A 16,030-nucleotide genomic window follows, 5' to 3' on the forward strand; every position below is an offset into this window, starting at 1 on the left:
CTGACCTTATCATGTAAACTACAGTTAATAAAGACACATATTTTAATTGAACAGCTTGATGTATTTTCACATACATGTATACTCGGGAGCCACTGTTCAGATCACGATAAAACATCCCAGTCAGATCAGATCAGATCAGATCCATCGCTCAGTCGTGTCCGACTCTTTGCGACCCCATGAATTGCAGCACGCCAGGCCTCCCTGTCCATCACCAACTCCCGGAGTTCACCCAGACTCACGTCCATCGAGTCAGTGATGCCATCCAGCCATCTCATCCTCTGTCGTCCCCTTCTCCTCTTGCCCCCAATCCCTCCCAGCATCAGAGTCTTTTCCAATGAGTCAACTCTTCGCATGAGGTGGCCAAAGTACTGGAGTTTCAGCTTTAGCATCATTCCTTCCAAAGAAATCCCAGGGCTGATCTCCTTCAGAATGGACTGGTTGGATCTCCTTGCAGTCCAAGGGACTCTCAAGAGTCTTCTCCAACACCACAGTTCAAAAGCATCAATTCTTTGGCGCTCAGCCTTCTTCACAGTCCAACTCTCACATCCATACATGACCACAGGAAAAACCATAGCCTTGACTAGACGGACCTTTGTTGGTAAAGTAATGTCTCTGCTTTTGAATATGCTATCTAGGTTGGTCATAACTTTCCTTCCAAGGAGTAAGCGTCTTTTAATTTCATGGCTGCAGTCACCATCTGTAGTGATTTTGGAGCCCAGAAAAATAAAGTCTGACACTGTTTCCACTGTTTCCCCATCTATTTCCCATGAAGTGGTGGGACCAGACGCCATGATCTTCGTTTTCTGAATAGTCCTCTTCATTCTCTTTCCCAGACTTTTCCTTCCTCAAAGAAACCATTCGTCTGATCTCTATGATGATGAATTAATTTTTCCCATTCTTGAACTTTACATATTTATGTATTCTATATGTCTTGTTATTTTTGTGTGTGATTTCGTAGAATGCAAGGTTTTTTTAGTGCTGTATATGTCGTACTTAGTAGTAACATCTTCGAGTGCCATAAAAGAGTCATATAAAGTTCCATGAATTTTGGTAACAAAGAGTCTATACCCATCAGGGAGCATGCTGTGGAAGAAGTGGCAAGCAGGCAAGGGCATGAAGGATCTAGCAAAGTCAACAAACAGTGAAAGTGGAGGATCTTCCCCAGCAGGGAAGGAAGAGCGTGATCAGAGCTTACGGAAGGAAAACATCAGTAAGTATTGCCCTTATTGGTAAGGTAAATCCATGTTTTGAACACAAATTTGTCCACTATATATATACAATATATTCCATTATATTATATATAGATAGATTGACTGACTGATTATTCAGTTGCTAAGTCATGTTCAACTCTTTGCAACCACATGGAATGCAGCATGCCAGGCTTCCCTGTCCTTCACCATCTGGAGTTTGCTCAAACTCATGTCCATTGAGTCAATGATGCCATCCAACCATCTCATCCTCTATCACCCCGTGCTCTCCTGCTCTCCTGCCCTCAATTTTTCTCAGCATCAGGGTCTTTTCCAATGAGTCAGCTTTTTGCATCAGGTGGCCAAATATATGTGTGTGTGTGTGTGTGTGTGTACACAACATATCTTATTTATCTATTCATCAGCTGATGACACTCAGGTTGCTTCTATATTTTGACTATGGTAAATTGTGCTGCTATGGAACATGTGCATTTGAGGTGCATGTATCTTATTTGAAATAGTGTTTTCATTTTCTTCAGCTATATACCCAAGAGTGGAATTCAGATATATACCCTGGAGTAGATCATATGGTAGCTCTATTTTTAGTGTTTTAAAGAGCCTCCAGACTGTTTTCCACAATGGGTGCACCAATTTACATACTCACCAGCAGTGTACAAGGGTTCCCTTTTCTCCACACCCTTGCCAATATTTGTTATTTATAATTTCTTTGACAATAGTCATTCCAAAGGTATGAAGTGATACCTCATTGTGGTTTTGATTGGAATTTCTCTGATGATTAGCATGTTGAGCATCTTATAATGTGCCTATTTGTCATTTGTATGTCTTCTTTGGAAAAATGTATATTCAGGTCTTCTGTCCATTTTTAATCAGATTTGTATTTTTTTGATATTGAGTTGTATGAGCTGTTTATATATTTTAGATATTAACCCCTTATGTGGGTATAGTTTGGGGTAATAAGGAGGGGTCACAAAACAGAGAGGACAGGTAAAAATGAGTAGGGATGGAAGATCTAGTGACCAAAGCAGCCTGTCCTCAAGCAAAAAATTCTTCAAAGCACTCTTAAATATGTCTTATTATCATTTTATTTTAATATAAAATGATAAGTTTAATTATGTACCATCAAAAAGAAATTTACTTACCCTCCCACCAAAAAGGGATGTGCTACTGTGTGGTTCTAGTACATCATATGGCTCTGAAACCCTGTTGTATACCCCGGATACTGCTGCTGTAGCAGCCATCCTGCTTGAGAATCACAGGTCCGGTTACCTAGCTGTTCTCTGGAACTGTGTGTGTTGCTCCCACCTCTGCTGTTGGTGCATCACAAATTGGCCCTCTCTCCTGAAGACACCTTACCCATAGGAGACTGTAGACCCTGTGACAGCTTTACATGCTCTGGGCTTTACATTTGTATACATATACACACATACATTGGAGAAGGAAATGGCAACCCACTCCAGCAGTCTTGCCTGGAGATTCCATGAACAGAGGAGCCTGGAGGGCTACAGTCCATGGGCTCAAGAGTCAGACATGACTTGGTGACTGAACAGCAATATATGTGTGTGCCGTGTTGCTCCAGTTGTGTCCAGCTCTTCGCAACCCTGTAGACTGTAGCATGCCAGGCTCCTCTGTCCATGGGATCCTCCAGGCAAGAATATTGGAGTAGGTTGCCATGCCCTCTTCCAGGGGATCTTCCCAACTCAAGGATCAAACCCACGTCTCTTATGTCTCCTGCATTGGCAGGCAGGTTCTTTACCACTAGCACCACCTGGAATCCCCAAATAGCAACATACATATACATATATGTATATTTATTTACTCATTTGTTTGTGACTCTTCAAATACTACCCTACTCTTGCTACTATCTTCATATATAATAGGTAACTTAGAACAACTTCCTCCATAATGCCAGAGGACATGTAAACATTATCATTATTGATTTCACATCCAAGCATTTTTTTTGCAACACCAAGCCATCATCAACTTCGAGTGCCAACTTGGCTTTCAATTTCCCTATTATTTCTGGGGGCCTTGGAAAGTGCCTTGGTCTTTATTCCCAAACTTTTCTCCAGGCTTTACAATAAGTCGATGGATCTTCCCTTGTGGCGCAAGATGGTAAAGCGTCTGCCTACAACGCAGGAGACCCAGGTTCAATCCCTGGGTCAGGAAGATCTCCTGGAGAAGGAAATGGCAACCCACTCCAGTATTTTTGCTTGAAAAATCCCATGGATGGAAGAGCCTGGTAGGCTATAGTCGATGGAATCGCAAAGAGTCAGACACAACTGAGCAACTTCACTTACTCATTCTTCACCATGCCTTTTAAATGGTTATTGTCTTACTATCTACAATGAAAAGTTTTCTGCTGATTCTGTTGCAAACTGAAACTTTTATAGGATACAATAAAATGATCCAGTGATGAGTAATTGCTATAAAAATATTTCAAAATGTGCACTCTCAAGACTCATCCCATAGAGTATCTGTTTGCAGCAGGATAGCACATGCGGGCACACACACACACACACACACACACACACACATACACACACACACAGACTCTTTGAGCTACACTGTTATGGAGGTCCAAGTCCATCCTCTGCTTACACCTTATTTTGTGCACACACGCTCTGTTGCGTCCAACTATTTTGTGACCCCGTGGACTGTAGCCTGCCAGGTTCCTTTGTCCATGGGATTTTCCATCCAAGAATACTGGAGTAGGTTGCCATTTCCTTCTCCAGGCGTCTTCCCAATGCAGCTATCAAACCCATGTCTCCTACATCTCCTGCACTGTTAGGTGGATTCTTTACCACTGTGCCACCTGGGAAGCACCTTATTCAGATACACTTTATTCTGATACAACAGTTTTACAGATGAACATAAACATTAACCTTCTTGGCCCCTTTTACATCCTCTCTGTTAAAATATATATTATTTGGCAGGATGCAAAAGAACATAAACATCTAATTAATCAAAAACATTTTCTTTCCAATCAAAGTGAGCAGAGTTGGCGTCTTAACAATACTGGATGCTTGGGGCTGGTGCACTGGGATGACCCAGAGGGATGGTATGGGGAGGGAGGAGGGAGAAGGGTTCAGGATGGGGAACACATGTATACCTGTGGCGGATTCATTTTGATATATGGCAAACCAATACAATATTGTAAAGTTAAAGAATAAAATAAAATAAAAAAAGAAACAATTCAAGTTTGAATGCCAAAAATAAATGCAACAAAAGTAGATATGTTCCTAAGAAAAACACTTGAACTTTAGAAATGTAAAATCACAGAGTAACCATAATGAAAAAATAAGTTATTAACCACTGGTTTCTAGAAGAGTCCTGTTGTATATAAGATGCCAATATTTTAGGAATATTTTATTTAATGTTATAAAGTGAAAAACATGACTGAATTTCTGTTTTATTGATGGAGCAAAGTTGGGGTTTGTAGTATGGTATTCTTTTTTCTTACTTGCATCCTGCTGATAAAGGCATACTTTTGAAAAATGAAAAATTAATTTGATGATATTGTTTTTTATGCTTATAAAATTTTGCATTAGATTATATTTATGAATTAATAATCCCTTTTTAAAAGTTTTTATGAATTAATCACTTTACAATATTCCTAGAGACTTTTACAACCACATGTGAAAATCATGATTAAATGGTCAATGGGAGATTGGGGTTTTTTGCATGACACAGTGAAAACTAGACATAGCCTCTCCCAAAAAGCAATGATCAAATGGAAAAGATTGATTTAGAAACATTTCAAAATTCTGAAGGTGTACAATTAAATAAAATATTTAACAAAAATAAAAACAAATTAACATAATTGTATGATTTTCCTATCCTGTAAAAATAATCATGAACTTAGTGACTTAAAACAATGCAAACTTTCTGCAGATATCAGTTCAGTTCAGTTCAGTCACTCAGTTGTGTCCGACTCTTTGTGACCCCATGGACTGCAGCACTCCAGGCCTCCCTGTCCATCACCAACTCCCAGAGCCTACCCAAACTCATGTCCATTGAGTTGGTGATGCCATCCAAACATCTCATCCTCTGTTGTCCCTTCTCCTCCTGTCCTCAATCTTTCCCAGATTCAGTGTCTTTTCAAATGAATCAGCTCTTCACATCAGGTGGCCAAAGTATTGGAGTTTCAGCTTCAACATCAGACCTTCCAATGAATATTCAGGTCTGATCTCCTTTAGAATGCACTGGTTGGATCTCCTTGCAGTCCAAGGGACTCTCAAGAGTCTTCTCCAACACCACGGTTCAAAAGCATCAATTCTTCGGCGCTCAGCTTTCTTTATAGTTCAACTCTCACATCCATATATGACTACTGGAAAAACCATAGCCTTGACTAGATGGACCTTTGTTGACAAAGTAATGTCTCTTTAATTGTCTGTGTAGATTGGTCATAACTTTCCTTCTAAGGAGTAAGGGTCTTTTAATTTCATGGCTGCAGTCACCATCCACAGTGATTTTGGAGCCCCCCAAAATAAAGTCAGCCACTATTTCCACTGTTTCCCCATCTATTTACCATGAAGTGATGGGACCAGATGCCATGATCTTCGTTTTCTGAATGTTGAGACTTAGGCCAAATTTTTCACTCTTCTCTTTCACTTCCATCAAGAGGCTCTTTAGTTCTTTTTGACTTGACTTAGTTCTTTGCCTTAAGGGTGGTTCCATCTGCATATCTGAGGTTATCGATATTTCTCCCGGCAATCTTGATTCCAGCTTGTGCTTCATCCAACATAGCATTTCTCTTGATGTACTTTGTATAGAAGTTAAATAAGCAGGATGACAATATACAGACTTGACATACTCCTTTTCCTATTTGGAACCAGTCTGTTGTTCCATGTCCAGTTCTAACTGTTGCTTCCTGACCTGCATGTAGGTTTCTCAAGAGGCAGATCAGGTGGTCTTGTATTCCCATCTCTTTCAGAATTTTCCACAGTTTATTGTGATCCACACAGTCAAAGGCTTTAGCATAGTCAATAAAGCAGAAATAGATGTTTTTCTGGAACTCTCTTGCTTTTCTGATGATCCAGTGGATGTTTGCAATTTGATCTCTGGTTCCTCTGCTTTTTCTAAAACCAGCTTGAGCATCTGGAAGTTCATGGTTCATGTATTGCTGAAGCCTGGCTTGGAGAATTTTGAGCATTACTTTACTAGTGTGTGAGATGAATGCAGTTGTGCTGTAGTTTGAGCATTCTTTGGCATTGCCTTTCTTTGGGATTGGAATGAAAACTGACCTTTTCCAGTCCTGTGGCCACTGCTGAGTTTTCCAAATTTGCTGGCATATTGAGTGCAGCATTTTCACAGCATCATCTTGCAGGATTTGAAATAGCTCAACTGGGATTCCATCACCTCCACTAGCTTTGTTCGTAGCGATGCTTCCGAAGGCCCACTTGACTTCACATTCCAGGATATCTGGCTCTAGGTGAGTGATCACACCATTGGTATTAACTGGGTCATGAAGATCTTTTTTGTACAGTTCTTCTGTGTATTCTTGCCACCTCTTCTTAATATCTTCTGCTTCTGTCAGGTCCATACCATTGCTGTCCTTTATTGAACCCATCTTTTCATGAAATGTTCCCTTGGTATCTCTAATTTTCTTGAAGAGATCTCTAGTCTTTCCCATTCTGTTGTTTTCCTCTATTTCTTTGCACTGATCTCTGAAGAAGGCTTTCTTATCTCTCCTTGCTATTCTTTGGAATTCTGCATTCAAATGGGTATATCTTTCCTTTTCTCTTTTGCTTTTCACTTTCCTTCTTTTCACAGCTATTTGTAAGGCCTCCTCAGCCATTTTGCTTTCTTGCATTTCTTTTCCATGGGGATGGTCTTGATCCCTGTCTCCTGTACAATGTCATGAACCTCCATCCATAGTTCATCAGGCACTCTGTCTATCAGATATAGTCCCTTAAATTTATTTCTCACTTCCACTGTATAGTAATAAGGGATTTGACTTAGGTCATATCTGAATGATTTAGTTGTTTCCCCACTTTCTTCAATTTCTGTCTGAATTTGACAATAAGGAGTTCATGATCTGAGCCACAGTCAGCTCCCGGTCTTGTTTTTGCTGATTGTATAGATCTTCTCCATCGCTGGCTGCAAAGAATATAATAAATCTGATTTCGGTATTGACCATCTAGTTATGTCATGTGTAGAGTCTTCTCTTGTGTTGTTGGAAGAGGGTGTTTGCTATGACCAGTGTGTTCTCTCAGCAAAACTCTAGTGGCCTTTGCCCTGCTTCATTCTGTACTCAAGGCCAAATGTGCCTGTTACTCCTGGTGTTTCTTGACTTCTTACTTTTGCATTCCAGTCCCCTATAATGAAAAAGACATCTTTGGAGGGTGTTAGTTCTATAAGATCTTGTAGGTCTTCATAGAACCATTTAACTTCAGCTTTTTCAGCATTACTGGTAGGGGCATAGACTTGGATTACTATGATATTGAATGATTTGCTTTGGAAACGAAGAGATCATTCTTCATTCTTGAGATTGCATCCAATTACTGCATTTTGGACTCTTTTGTTGACTATGGCTATTCCATTTCTTCTAAGGGATTCTTGCCCACAGTAGTAGATATAAAGGTCATCTGAGTTAAATTCACCCATTCCAGTCCATTTTAGTTCTCTGATTCCTAAAATATCAATGTTCACTCTTGCTATCTCCTATTTGACCACTTCCAATTTGCCTTGATTCATGGACCTAACATTTCAGGTTCCTATGCAATATTGCTCTTTATAGCATTGGACTTTACTTCCATCACCAGTCACATCCACAGCTGGGTGTTGTTTTTGCTTTGGACCCATCTCTTCATTTTTTCTGGAGTTATTTTTCTACTGATCTCCAGTAGCATATTGGGCACCTACTGACCTTGGGAGTTCATCTTTCAGTGTCCTATCTTTTTGCCTTTTCATACTGTTCATGGGCTTCTCAAAGCAAGAATACTGAAGTAATTTTCCAATCCCTTCTCCAGTGGACCACATTTTGTCAGAACTCTCCACTATGACCCATCCTTCTTGGGTGCCCTACATGGCATGGCTCATAGTTTCATTGAGTTAGACAAGGCTGTGGTCCATGTGATCAGATTGGTTAGATTTTTGTGATTGTTGTTTTCAGTCTGTCTGCCCTCTGATGGATAAGGATAAGAGGCTTATGAAGCTTTCTGATGGGGGCCATACTCTAAATCTTTAACTCAATTTTCTGTTGATGGGTGGGGTTTCCTCCCTGTTGTTTGACCTGAGACCAAACTATGGTGGAGGTAATGAAGATAATGGAGACCTCCTTCAAAAGGTCCCACTGCCACACTCAGTGCCCCGAGACTGCAGCAGGCCACTGCCAGCCCATGTCTCTGCTGGAGATTCCTGGACACTCACAGGCAAGTCTGGTCTCTTGTGGGGTCACTGCTCCTTTGTCTTGGGTCCTGGTGCATGCAGGGTTTTGTTTGTGCCCTCCAACAGTCTGTTTCCCCAGTCCTGTGTATGTTCTGTAATCAAATCCCACTGGCCTCCAAAATCAAATTCCCTGGGGGTTTTCAGTTCCTTTGCCAGATCCCTAGTTTGGGAAATCTGTTGTGTGCCCTAGAACTTTCTTAACAGTGTGAGGATTTCTCTGATATGATTGTTCTGCAGTTTGTGGGTCATCTGCTTGGCGGCTCTATGGTGGAGTTAATGGCGACCTCCTCCAAGAGGGCTTATGCCACAGGCTGTGTGACCAGGTAGCTGCACCCAGAGCTCGTGCCCTTTTGGTAGGCCACTGCTGACCTGTACCTATGCAAGAGACTCAAACACAGGTCTGGCTCAGTGTCTGTGGGGTCTTGGGATCCTGGTGCACTCAATGTTTTGTTTGAGCCCTCTGAGCGTCTCTGATGGGTTTGGGGTTTGATTCTAAACATGATTTTGCTCCTCCTACCATCTTGCTGGGGCTTCTCCTTTGCCTTTAGACATGAGGTATCTTTTTTTGTGGGGAGGATAGAAGGTGGGAATTCTTTGGGCTAGAAGACTCAATATACTGAGATACTAATTCTCCCTAAATTTACCCATAAATTCAGTGTAATTTCTTTTTTGGGGGGGAGGGGGAGCTATCCTTACACTTGATCTGTCTGCTCAAGCTATACTAAGCACTATGCGGGTGGAATATAAAAATGTTTTAAGACAGTAGCCAGAAAATGGAAACAACTGAAATGTCCAATAACAGATGAATGAATAAAGATACACCATGGAATATTACTCAGCCATAAAAGGAACATAATTGGGTCATTTGCAGAGATGTGGATGGACCTAGAGCCTATCATATAGAGTGAAGTAAGTCAGAAAGAGAAAATCAAATATCATTTATTAATGCATATACATGGATGGAGAAGGCAATGGCACCCTACTCCAGTACTCTTGCCTGGAAAATCCCATGGATGGAAGAGCCTGGTGGGCTGCAGTCCATATGGTCGCTAAGAGTTGGACATGACTGAGCGATTTCACTTTCACTTTTCACTTTCATGCATTGGAGAAGGAAATGGCAACCCACTCCAGTGTTCTTGCCTGGAGAATCCCAGGGATGGGGGAGCCTGGTGGGCTGCCGTCTATGGGGTCGCACAGAGTCAGACACGACTGAAGTAACTTAGCAGCAGCAGCATGGAATATAGAAAAATGGTACAGATGAACCTATTTCCAGAGCAGGAATAAAGATGCAGACATAGAGAATGGACTGTGTACACAGATGGGTAAGGGGAGGGTGGAATTAATTGGGAGATTAGGATTGACATATATCCACTACCATGTGTAAAATAGACAGTTAGTGGCAACCTGTTGTATAGCACAGGGGGCTTAGCTTGGTGCTGTGTGATAATCTAGAGGGGTGGGATGGAGGGTGGCAGGGAGGTACAAGAGGGAGAGAATACATATATGAATAGTATAAACATATAGCTGATTCACTTTGTTGTACACCAGAAACTAACAGAGCATTGTAAAGCAATTATTCTCAAAGAAAAACAAAAAATATACAGTATCTTTTAGTCCAGTAGATAATGTACAACAAGTGAACACTGAAAATCAAAAGTAACTTTTTGTTGTTGTTGCTGTTGTTGTTTTTACCCGCACAGACTCATATGAACCCAGAAGAATAGATTCAAGAAAGAAACTTTAGAGACTAAGATATTAACCATTCAGCCTTTCCAGACCATTTAATTTCTTTTAAAAAAATACTGAAGTGTAATTTACATACCTTCAAATTACCAATTTTGAAAGTATAGTTCAATACTTTTTAGTAATTTACAGAGTTGTGCCACCAGTACCAAATATTGTTTCAAAACATTCCTTTTATCCAAATAAATTATTTTGTGCCCTCTTAAAGTCACTCTGCATTCCCACCAACAGCCTCAGTCTTTTTCTCTATGTAGATTTGCCATTCCTGGACATTTTATGCAAATAGGGATCAAAAACTATGGTTAAATTTTTAAGAAAATGTCAAGTCATAATGTTTTGATTATTATTAGCTTCATAAAACCAGAGAAGGCAATGGCAACTCACTCTAGTACTCTTGCCTGGAAAATCCCATGGACGGAGGAGCCTGGTGGGCTGCAGTCCATGGGGTCGCTAAGAGTCAGAGACCGACTGAGCAACTTCATTTTCACTTTTCACTTTCATGCATTGGAGAAGGAAATGGCAACCCACTCCAGTGTTCTTGCCTGGAGAATCCCAGGGACGGGGGAACCTGGTGGGCTGCCATCTATGAGATCGCACAGAGTCGGACACGACTGAATCGACTTAGCAGCAGCAGCAGCAGCAGCAGCTCTCTCATTCCCACCCATCCAAAGAAGTGAATCAATTATATGTTTATACTATTCATATATGTATTCTCTCCCTCTTGTACCTCCCTGCCACCCTCCATCCCACCCCTCTAGATTATCACAGAGCACCAAGCTAAGTTCCCTGTGCTATACATCAGGCTGTCACTAACTGTCTGTTTTACACATGGTAGTGGATATATGTCAATCCTAATCTCCCAGTTCATTCCACCCTCCCCTTACTCATCTGTGTCCCCATGTCCATTCTCTCTGTCTGCATCTTTATTCCTGCTCTGGAAATAGGTTCATCTGTATCCTTGTATATGCATTAATAAATGATATTTGTTTTTCTCTTTCTGACTTACTTCACTCTATATGACAGACTCTAGGTCTGTCATCCACATCTCTGCAAATGACCCAATTATGTTCCTTTTATGACTGAGTAATATTCCACTGTGTGGGTGTATATCTATATATACACCACATCATCTCTATCCATTCAGTTGTCACTGGACATTTCAGTTGTTTCCATTTCCTTGCTACTGTCTTAAAAACAGTTTTATATTCCACCCCCATAGTGCTTAGTATAGCTTGCACGAATAGATCAAACTCTTTAAATATTAGATTATTTAACTTGCTTATAATGAAATTTTGTAACACAGTATGACCTTCTTTGGTCTCTGTTTTCATTTAATTAAAACAGTGATTTTGTAACTCTTCTTATAGAGCATATTCATTTTTTTCTATATTAATTTTGTTATCACCATTTAACTACAAGTATGGTAACACCAGCTAGAGGATAAGCATAAAACACAATTAAGCTTCAGTAAAGTCATTAAATCACATTAAGCATGGCAAGCCCAATATATTTCAATTTAAATAATATATACAATCATTTACTTAGTCATTGTTGGTTCCTTCTTGAAAGCCTAGGACTTTTTTTTTTTTTTTAAATAGGGCCTCGTTCACGATCCCCAACAATTTTGGAAATGTCTCCACAGCTTATTCGAAAGAAATTAGAATGTGTAGACGTAAATCAATATATACGGTAAGTTTTAATAAACATGATTAAAGTAGACATCTGTGTTCATAGAATTTTGAACATATTGTCAATAGGCAGTTGCTAAACAACTGAAAATTTGAAATTAAATGCTTAATATATTTATTAAGCATATTAAGTGCATCTGAATTTTTTGAAATATATAGCTTATATGTTAAATTTAGCAAATGTTTTATTAAGTCAGTTATAGAAGGACTTAAATACTTTCTGTAAGGACTTAATTTGTAGCCTGGTTAAGGTGAGTTGAGCTATGGAAAAACCCCATCATACATGCTGCTGTTATTTAATTAGATTGAATTTTCTTAGGGACCAAACAATAAGATTAATAGAGGTAATTGTACAAGCACATTTATAAGTTTTATATAGCACAAACACTTTCAAACCTAGCTTATAAATTAAAAAGAAAAAACCTACAAAATATTCTCAAAGTTTCAAACACCAATTCCACAAACACCTCTTCAAATAGTACATCCAATTTATTTTTCTAAAATATTAGTGATTTAATAAATGGAGCCTAGTCCATGAAAAAATAGTGGTTTATTCTTTCTGTTTCTGATATTTGATTTGATTCAGATCACTACTCTGTTGATAAGATTTTAAATTATTTGAGTGCTGAAGGTCATTCCAGAGTTCCCAAATGACTTATGTTTTCTTTTGATTTTTTTATATCAAGAAAAACAAATATTGAGCCTCTGCTGCAAACAGATGAGCTAACTCAGCAACAGGCAATGCAAAAGGCAGAGGAGGTCCACCAGTTTCGACAGTATCGGAACAGACTTCATAGCATTCGTGATATCAAGCAAGAAGAAAGGTTTAAAGTGAAAGATAAAGTGCTGGAAATGTATGGAGAAATGCGAGTGAGTCTACAAGGGCATACACGTGGATCACGGTTGACAGATTCTTTTGTAATATTAGAATGATATCATAAAATCACATTTTAACTAGGTAGAAAGAAGTCTTGAAAATCTTTCATTCCCAACTTCTCAGAAAATTGGCAAATTAATTATACATCTAATTTACTCATTCCCTGAAATCCCTCTTAAACACAGTACTAGAAACTTACCCACAAAAATGGGAAGAATGGGAGAGAAAACAACAGCAAAACATCTGTGAATCTGGAAAGTAGGTGGAGGAAGATGGCATTAACAGATTTGAGGCAGCCAAATCCTAAGCCAGCAGCACAAAAACTCCTAAGAGTGAACCTAGAGCCTGTCATACAGAGTGAAGTAAGTCAGAAAGAGAAAAACAAGTATCATATAGTGACACATATATATATGGAATCTAGAAAAATGGTATTGATGAATGTATTTGCAGGGAAAGAATGCAGACACAGATACAGAGAATGGACTGTGGACACGTTGGGGGAAGGAGAGAGTGGGAGGAATGCAGAAAGTAACATCAACATATATACACTGCCATTCGTAAAATAGATAGTTGGTGAGAAGTTGCTGCATGACACAGGGAGCCCAGCCTGGCGGTGTGTGATAACCTAGAGGAGTGGGATGAGGGGAGGGGAGGGAGGCTCCGAAGGGAGGAGGTATATGTATTATTATGGTTGCTTTGTGTCGTAAGGCAGAAACCAAAACAACATTATTGAGCAATTTTCTTCCAATTAAAAAATAAATTAAAGAAAAAAAAAAAAACACAACAACAAAGAAAGAGTCAATCTAATTTGCTCCACTGCTGCTGTTAAGTTGCTTCAGTCGTGTCCAACTCTGTGCGACCCCATAGACGGCAGCCCACCAGGCTCCCCCATCCCTGGGATTCTCCAGGCAAGAACACTGGAGTGGGTTGCCATTTCCTTCTCCAGTGCATGAAAGTGAAAAGTGAAAGTGAAGTTGCTCAGTCGTGTCCGACTCTTAGCGACCCCATGGACCACAACCCACCAGGATCCTCCGTCCATGGGATTTTCCAGGCAAGAGTGCTGGAGTGGCAGAATCCCTCAAAAGCTCAGAAACTGGTGGCACCATCCACCTTAAGAAGTGAAGGTGAAGAGAGAGGAAGAAAAGAAGTGGTATTATTAGGAAGTTCCCCAAGTACAACTCAGACATTTTGTCAGGGCTAGAGTATGTGTGGGGAACTAGTCATCTACTGAGCACAGTTACTGTGAGAGACACGCTGGGCTGCATATTTTATACAGATTATATCTGAACTCATTTAAAGTAGCCAGTTGCTTTGTCAAAATCTCTTTCTTTCTTCACTTTTCTCTTTATTTTTCTCCTACCCGTGCTTTTATTCACCATTCTGTAAAACCTAACCTGTCCTTTGTTATCTTATGTTTTATTCATTAATAAACATTTGAGATCATACCCTAACTTTCATCTTCCTTCTCTAATTTCCTACATGACTCTATTGGCATGAGGAAAGGAAGGGTAGTTTTTTTTTTTTTTTTCTGGAACCTTAATAAGGCTCTACCCGTGGATCTTATTTACTTGGGCGCTGTTTTTGTTTTTGCTGTTGTTTTTGTCGTTTCATTTTGTTTCATTTTGGAATAGGACTCCTTAGACGAAGCCCGGCAGAAGATCTTTAACATCCGGGAAGAATATAGGAACAAATTACTGGAAGCTGAGCGCCTAAGGCTGGAGGCTCAGGCTGCAGAGGAAGCCGCAAGCAGAGTGGAGCCAGAAAAGAAGGTCCCAGCTCCCAATGGACACAAAAAAAAGAAAGAGAAGAAAAAGTGACCAGGACATGCCCAACACCACCTTTCTTCTGGAGAAGAAAAACCTATTTTTCATTATCTCGAAGTTTGCCTGTTGATAAAAATAAGAGGTTCGGTCAACTGAAAAATAGATATTTTCCCACCTTAGAAGTAGTTTCTATGTTTTGATGTTAATTTATTGGTTTTTCCCAGAAAGTTATTATTTGAGTTTAAAATTTTCTAATTTCAATAAAAAAAATAGTCTCAAAATATTTGGAATGTAATAAAATGTATGTGTCTCACTCTGAATTGCTTCATTTTGAGTTAGTACTAGGATAGGCTCGTAATGCCTTTGAAAAATTCAACAATGAGAAAAATCGTTGTTGTTTTTCTGTTACTTTAAAGACTTTCAAATAGAAAATGTTTTTAAATATGCTTTGAAATCATTGAATAGGATAGAGATGATAATATATGAGTCTAGATGCAAGCTTGAAAAAGCACACTCAAAAAAGAAAGAAACTCACCACATAAATGAAACTTTAAAATAAATTATTTTAATAAAACTATTTGCTCCAGACTTGCTCCTTTTTTAAATTCTTTCAAAGCAGAACGTCAACAAACCTCCTTCATTGGACAAGAACATTTGTGGGTTAAGCACACACGCAAAGTGTTAGGAGTTTGGACACTTAACAATGAGTCAGAGGACCCCAGGCATAAAGAATGTGATCACACACATCTCTTGTTCTGTGTACCAGCATTGCAAATTTTGTAACACAGAACATGTTCTTGTATGCTAGTTTCCAAAAAATAGTGAATGCCTTAACTGAGACACATAGTAGAAACCAACTTTCTCAAATACACATTTCCAGTTCATGACTTTCTGTGATAAAAAACTCCCACAGTATTTTTGAACCGGTCAAAATTATTCCACTTCAATGCCTGTCTGCTCAATTGCTCAGTCATGTCCAACTCTTTGCAGTCCCATGGACAGTAGCTTATCAGGCTCCTGTGTCAATGGGATTTCCCAGGCAAGAATACTGGAGTGGGTTGCATTTCCTTCTCCATGGGATCTTTCCAACCCAGGAGTTGAACCTGAGTCTCCTGCGTTACGGGCAGATTCTTTACCTCTGAGCCACCAAGGAAGCTGTTCCACCTCAATAGATGGTTTTATTTTTTTCATTTAATTATTATTAAAAATGTAATTATTTATACATATATGTATACAGAATACACATAATTCTGTATACAAGTAATTCTTTATACGTATGTATTGTAAATTTACTTAATTAAATATGCAAATACATGCATGTTTTCTCTATTACTCTTTGCCTACACTTCCCTTTACAGCCCT

The 16,030-nt window shown here is 39.4% G+C and overlaps 1 protein-coding gene across 3 annotated transcripts in view; it reads left to right on the forward strand.

Annotated features, from left to right (window-relative positions):
• ADGB (androglobin) overlaps positions 1-15,245 on the forward strand; it is a 203,825-nt gene extending 188,580 nt beyond the window's left edge. Inside the window, exons 33-37 of one of the 3 annotated variants that reach the window (XR_009738581.1) lie at positions 1,076-1,210; positions 11,939-12,029; positions 12,715-12,898; positions 13,091-13,267; positions 14,537-14,619. Coding sequence is in view for 2 of the 3 variants with exons in the window: in XM_061428239.1 (XP_061284223.1) it covers positions 1,076-1,210; positions 11,939-12,029; positions 12,715-12,898; positions 14,537-14,722 (596 nt within the window). In the remaining variant the exon portion in view is untranslated. Of the gene's footprint in view, positions 1-1,075; positions 1,211-11,938; positions 12,030-12,714; positions 12,899-13,090; positions 13,268-14,536 lie in introns of those variants that run through there. The other 2 variants (XM_061428239.1, XM_061428240.1) reach the window with 2 other exon arrangements.
• The last annotated feature ends 785 nt before the right edge of the window (positions 15,246-16,030 follow it).

Source organism: Bos javanicus, chromosome 9 (assembly GCF_032452875.1).
Source record: "Bos javanicus breed banteng chromosome 9, ARS-OSU_banteng_1.0, whole genome shotgun sequence".
Taxonomy (NCBI): Eukaryota; Metazoa; Chordata; class Mammalia; order Artiodactyla; family Bovidae; genus Bos; species Bos javanicus.